General features: G+C 35.0%; 1 protein-coding gene across 1 annotated transcript; it reads right to left on the bottom strand.

Annotated features, from left to right (window-relative positions):
• Positions 1 to 2,550: 2,550 nt before the first annotated feature.
• LOC111398974 (receptor protein kinase-like protein ZAR1) lies at positions 2,551 to 5,298 on the bottom strand. The gene is made up of 2 exons (XM_023026157.1): positions 3,632 to 5,298; positions 2,551 to 3,518 (listed from the first exon to the last, which is right to left on the bottom strand). The coding sequence occupies exons 1-2, from the start codon at positions 5,112 to 5,114 to the stop codon at positions 2,854 to 2,856; spliced, it is 2,148 nt and encodes a 715-aa protein (XP_022881925.1). The 5' UTR covers positions 5,115 to 5,298; the 3' UTR covers positions 2,551 to 2,853.
• Positions 5,299 to 6,042: the final 744 nt, after the last annotated feature.

The following is a 6,042-nucleotide window of genomic DNA, read 5'->3' as shown; positions in this document are numbered from 1 at the left end:
TATTTCTCCTTGCACAGGGCCCTGTGCACACTGTGCAAATAGCACAACCCAAGAGGAAACCTTGGTTAGAAATGGTCTCCTGCTTTGCATTGTTCTCAAGTTTTCGGTAGAATTGGAAACAATAGCTCACGGTAAGTTAAGTGGAAAAGAAATATGTTGACTCTTCTCTATTCATCATCGATTTTTTAATACCCATGTTTGGTGTACCTAAACCGGACATGGGCTTAAGCACTCTGGGCCTCTAGTGACTCATATAGCCCATGTTTGGGCTCCATTATTTCAAATTATAATTAAAGGAATAGTAATTTTTTGAAAAATGTATGGTTAAAAAAAAAGGAAATGTTTTTAGATTTATATGTAATATTATTTTATTGAAAAACGTGCGATTGATAAGAAAAGATTGAAAAATGAAATTTAATTTAATGAAAACCATACAGAGGCTTAATTTCATGTCCAACTTACTCCCTCTTACACTATGTCATTGACTACATCACAAGTTTTAAGATAATCAAGAATTCAATCCTATGTGGTCCTAGTGTTCTAATTCGAATGAGATTACAACATCGCGCTCATCCATCATATTTTTTTCTGCTCCGATTATCCCCAAGTACATGGTAACATCAAATATGTGTTTAAATTTATATAAATAATAATAATAATAATAATAATAATAATAATAACAATAATAATAATAATAATAATAATGCATTTGATAAGTGTTCCCTATTAATTATCTATAAATTGTTGGGACAATTCTTGACAGCCCAATTTATGGCAGATTAGAAGAAATAACTTATTAGGTACGACTATGTACAATACTGAACTATATTTTCTAAAGAGACGTATAAACTTTCCTCTCGTTTATTATATTGTTTCATGACTAGTTCATTTTGATTTTGTATACTGAATAAAAGATGTGCATTGACAATTTTCGAACCCAAAATCCACAACTTAGTGTAGATCTCCAGCCCAGTAGGCATGATTGGCGGATGACAATTATTTCAAACAGTTGAAAATGTAAGTTATTCCCAACAAGAATTTTGCGCTGCTAAAGAAGTCAAATAAAATACCAATTTATTGCCAATCAATGTCAACAACTGGTTTGGGTCAGATAATTCTCTTTGTGCAAACCATTGGCCCCATTAATTTTATTGACCCCACTCTACCCCTATCCCCACCCTATTTCAATATAAATCGCACCTAAGTGTTAAATAACTTCACGGTATCGATCATCGAGACTTGAACTCGTGATTGCTGTAATACAGCATTTAGATAGAGAGATAATCATACAGAAATGAAAAAGGAAAAGCTAAGAGCGAGAACATTACTCTAGTTGGGCCTCTATTTTGTGGAAATGAAAATGTGTAATAGTGTTTTTTTTTTTTTTTTAAAAGTGGGTAGTTAAAAAATAACCAAAAGTTTTCGATTTATGTATAATATTATTTTATGAGAGATTGTATGGTTAAAATAAGATAGATAAAAATGAAATGTAATGTAATGAAAATTAATAGAGGTAAAATGAGGGGCTAAAGAATGCATGAATTAAGTAATGTAGATGTCTAAATACACATAACATTAACTCTACTTATGAGTTGCCATGTTCCCTTTGATACATAAGAGTGACATGGCAATGGCCAAACCTTTTCAGCCCTAATGTCTTTACAATTGTCATGTTTGAAAAGTAAAGATGTATAGGGAGATAAACTTGGGGATGATAAATGATAAAGAATTCTATCTGAGTACTACTTGTTGATTTGACCCCACTATGTTTGAAATAACAAAATAAAATATTAGAAAGAACTTCCAATTCGTGTTTAGCATCTGCACGACAATATATGATAAGTCCAATTAAATACAGGGATATAGAAATCAGTTAATATTAATATGTTGCTAGTAGACTAGTACTTAACACAAGTAATACTATATAGTATTACTCGGTTGAGTACCGTGTACAAAACATGCATTCAATTTTAACGAAATTGCTAAAACTTTTTTGGGTCAAATATCTTCATAATATCTAAATTTTGAAATAGTCTCAACTTAGTAACCATAAATTTTAATTACAACATTTTAGTATCCAATATTAGGATTCTCATGTAATTTAATCCCTTTTGTCATATTTCACTAATAACTACATATCCATAAGTATAGTCAATTTATGCATATGATGATGCACGGTTAACAAGGACCAAATTACAACATAAAATATGCTAAAATTAGAATTTGAAGACTAAAGAGTTACCTTTTATGAACTTTGCAGACTATTAGTGTCATTTACCTGTTTTCCCCTCGACAAAGTCTATGTGCTTGTTTGGTATAGCTTAAAAACTTGATGTCAAAGACAATAATTAATTTTAACAACACATTTCATTGAATCCACGCATTATATCCATTTTTATTAAATTTTGCTAAAATTATTACCTAAAACTTTGTCAAACTACCACTTAAAAACCGTTCTTTTTGTATTAAAAGGAAGTACAATTTCAATACCCCCACCTACCCCTGCCTCAAACGAGACCAATTTCTCTAATGTTGCCATGGGCAGAGATCCAAAAGTAGATTGTTCACATGCTAGGATAACAAATAATATTCTCACCAAAAAAGAACAACAAACAAACAAAAGGTCTACAATAAGGGTAGCAACAAGACAAGCAAATAACATTCTTATACACACACACATGAAGAAACAGGCAGTCTTTAACAGCATAGCCTTTTTTTGCAATTAAGAAAGGAGATTCCTACAGCAAGTGATGTGATCAAGAAATCTCGCGTGCATCGTCATCCCGTTCCTAGGTCCAACATGTCACGATTTTAATGAAATCCCTAATATCAATTGATGAATATGAATTTCAGCTAATCGGATAAAACAGGCAATCTTTCCAATGCGTCAGAGACGTGCCTTATTGTAGGTCTCCTCTCGGGACTGCTCTGCGTGCATGCCATTGCAATCTTTAGAACAGCGATCATTTCCTCTTCTTTCTCGGCATCCTGAGCCAAGTGCGGATCTAACACATCGGAAAGTGGCTTCTTCTCTTCGATGCATAGCTGCATCCAATGAACGAGATCTATTTCCGAGTTCCCGACTTGGACTAATGGAGTTCTTCCAGTAATCATTTCCAATAAGATCACTCCATACGAGTACACGTCCCACTTTTGGGATGGCTTCACCACTTTCAGTACCTCCGGAGCTTGATAGTTGGACCCAAAAGCTGCAGCAGAGGCAGCTGTCGCGACTTCTGAAGGTGTACTGCTTGGTTGTCTGTGTTGTTCAGAGACCATACGACTGGATTGCAGGGTTGGGGATCCACCAGCTATATTTGCAAGACGTCCAAGTCCAAAATCTGAGATTTTGGGCTCCATATCATGTCCAAGCAGTATATTAGAAGGCTTCAGATCTCCATGGACATACTTTTTGGGACTAAACTCGTGCAGATAAACCAAGCCTTTTGCAACTCCTTTCATTATGTTCACTCGCATAGACCAAGAAAGAGGCGTAAAACTTACCAATCCAGGCTTTCCTGAGGACATTATTGCACACAAAACAATCAAGTAAAGAAAGAAGCATTGCAAGTAAACTAATAATTGACCAAATTGACTACATTTAACAAGTTGCTTAAGCTGTAAAACTCACCATGAATTGCAGTAGCAAGGTTCCCATTTGGTATGAAATCGTATATCAGCAGCTTCTCATCCACTGACCAATAATAGGCTCTAAGAGTCACAATATTAGGATGTCTCAGCTTTCCAATTGCTTCGACTTCCGTTTGGAATTCCTTAAACCTCTGTGAACCTCCTTCACCCAATCTTCTCACAGCCAAGGTAAGCCCATCCTCGAGGACAACTTTGTAAACAATTCCAATGCCACTTTTACCAAGCACGAAAGCCGACGCCTTGAGAAGTTCATCAAGATCAAAGGCCACCTGTGCATCCAATGGCACTAGATCGTACTGTTCTATGTTTTCTGATAAAGTCTCAGATTCATCTTTCCTGAAACATAAACATTCCTTCCTCCCTTTGCCTCTCTTCTGATCAAAACCATACCCGTTTTCATCTTTCCTCTTGCCACAAGAGCAAACCCTCGAGTAACAGTACGAGAAAAGCAAACCAATAACGCAAATTCCAATCACGTCACTCACAATAATGGCAATTACAGCAGTTTTACTCAGACCTTGTCCACCAATAACTTTTCCAACACTATCTCCACCTTGGGGAGGGTTATTGCTAGGCAAAAAAGGAAATGAAGAAGGTGAACTAGCCTCGCTATCAGAAGAACAAAGATTTTTCAATGGAGGGCCACAGAGTCCCGGATTTCCAATAAAGGCTGTTGGTCCTCGATTTATTAGAGCACCATTTTGCGGAATTTGACCGCTTAAATTGTTATGTGTCAGATCAATATAAACCTTCTCAGGAAGGTTACCGAGACTAGATGGAATCGAACCATTAAACATATTATGAGACAAATCAACAGTCCCTTGTAAATTGGACAAATTTCCCAAGTCACTAGGAATGGAACTGCTAAAATTATTGTAAGAAAGATCAAGTTTTTCCAACAAAACCAAGTTTTTCCCAAATCCACTAGGCAAAGAACCACTAAATTTATTTTGACTAAGATCAAGAGTCCTCAACCTTTTACACTGAATCAATGATGTCGGCAAAGACCCATTAAAGAAATTCTCTGATAAATCCAAAGCTTGGAGGAAATTAAGGTTCCCAATCTCAAAAGGTAGAGACCCAGAAAGAGAATTCCCATAAAGGACCAAACTTTGCATCCCCTGAGCCTTGAAAAGCCCAGAAGGCAAGCTTCCAGAAAATTTATTATTCCTTAAATTCACATGCCTAAGCTCAGAAAGAGATCCAAGAGAAGAAGAAAGAAAACCAGAGAGTTTCTTATTTGGAATGCTAACAGAAATAACTCTTTGTTCTTTGCACGTAATGCCGTTCCAAGAACAAGGGGTTTCATCAGTATAGTTCCAGTTATTTAGTGACCCTTCAGGGTCTTCTTTGATTGACTGTTTGAATGATAAAAGGGTATGACCTTCATCATTCAAAGAATACACAAGAACATTACCACAATTACATAGTAGTAATATGAGAAAATAAGCAAAAGCTAACATTTCCAACAAAATCACAAAACCCAGAAAGTAACCGTTGGAATTATTGCAGGCAAAAGAAAAAGATGGGTTCTTTATAACTCTTACCTTTGCACCAGAAACCCAAGTGGATGCAAAGAAAACTAGAGATGGAATGGTGCTTCAGAGAGACCGAGAGAGATAGAGTTAGAGAGTGTGTGAATGCTTTGACAGTATGGCCTGAGCTTTAGAGGAGAGGAGAAAAGGTGGAGTTAATTGTTACAATAGTCACTAAACTTAAATTTATATCTTTGATTGGTCACCAAATTTTAAAATATCGAGTTTTAGTCATTAAACTTAAGTTCATATTTTTGATTGCTTACTGAAATTTAAAATGTCGAAATTTGGCCACTGAAATTTGAAAAATGTCAAGTTTTGGTTACTGAACTTAAATCCATATCTTCGATTGCTCACTGAATTTAAAATGTCGAAGTTTGGCCACTGAAATTTGAAAAATGTCAAGTTTTGGTTACTGAACTTAGATCCATATTTTCGATTGCTCACTGAATTTAAAATGTCGAGTTTTGATCACTTTTTTTGGAAAAATATTGTACATTACTCATTGAACTGTGAAAAATATTGTACATTACTCACTGAATTTTGAAAAATATTGTACATTACTCACTGTAAATATGATATTTTTCAAAGTTCAACAGTTATACTAGTGAGTAATATACAGCATATTCCAAAATTTAGTGGTCAAAACTCGACATTTTAAAATTAAGTGAGTAATGTAAGACATGGACCTAAGTTTGGTGAGCAATCGAAAACATTGACCTAAACTCAATGACCAAAATTCGAAATTTTAAATTTCAATGAGCAATCAAAGATATTGGCCTAAGTTAAGTAACCAAAACTTGACGTTTTAAACTTTAGTGACCAATCAAAAATATTGATCTAAGTTCAGTGACCA

The sequence above is a fragment of the Olea europaea genome, chromosome 8, assembly GCF_002742605.1.
Source record: "Olea europaea var. sylvestris chromosome 8, O_europaea_v1, whole genome shotgun sequence".
In the NCBI taxonomy this organism is placed as follows: domain Eukaryota; kingdom Viridiplantae; phylum Streptophyta; class Magnoliopsida; order Lamiales; family Oleaceae; genus Olea; species Olea europaea.
This window is presented reverse-complemented; position numbering and strand designations above follow the sequence as displayed.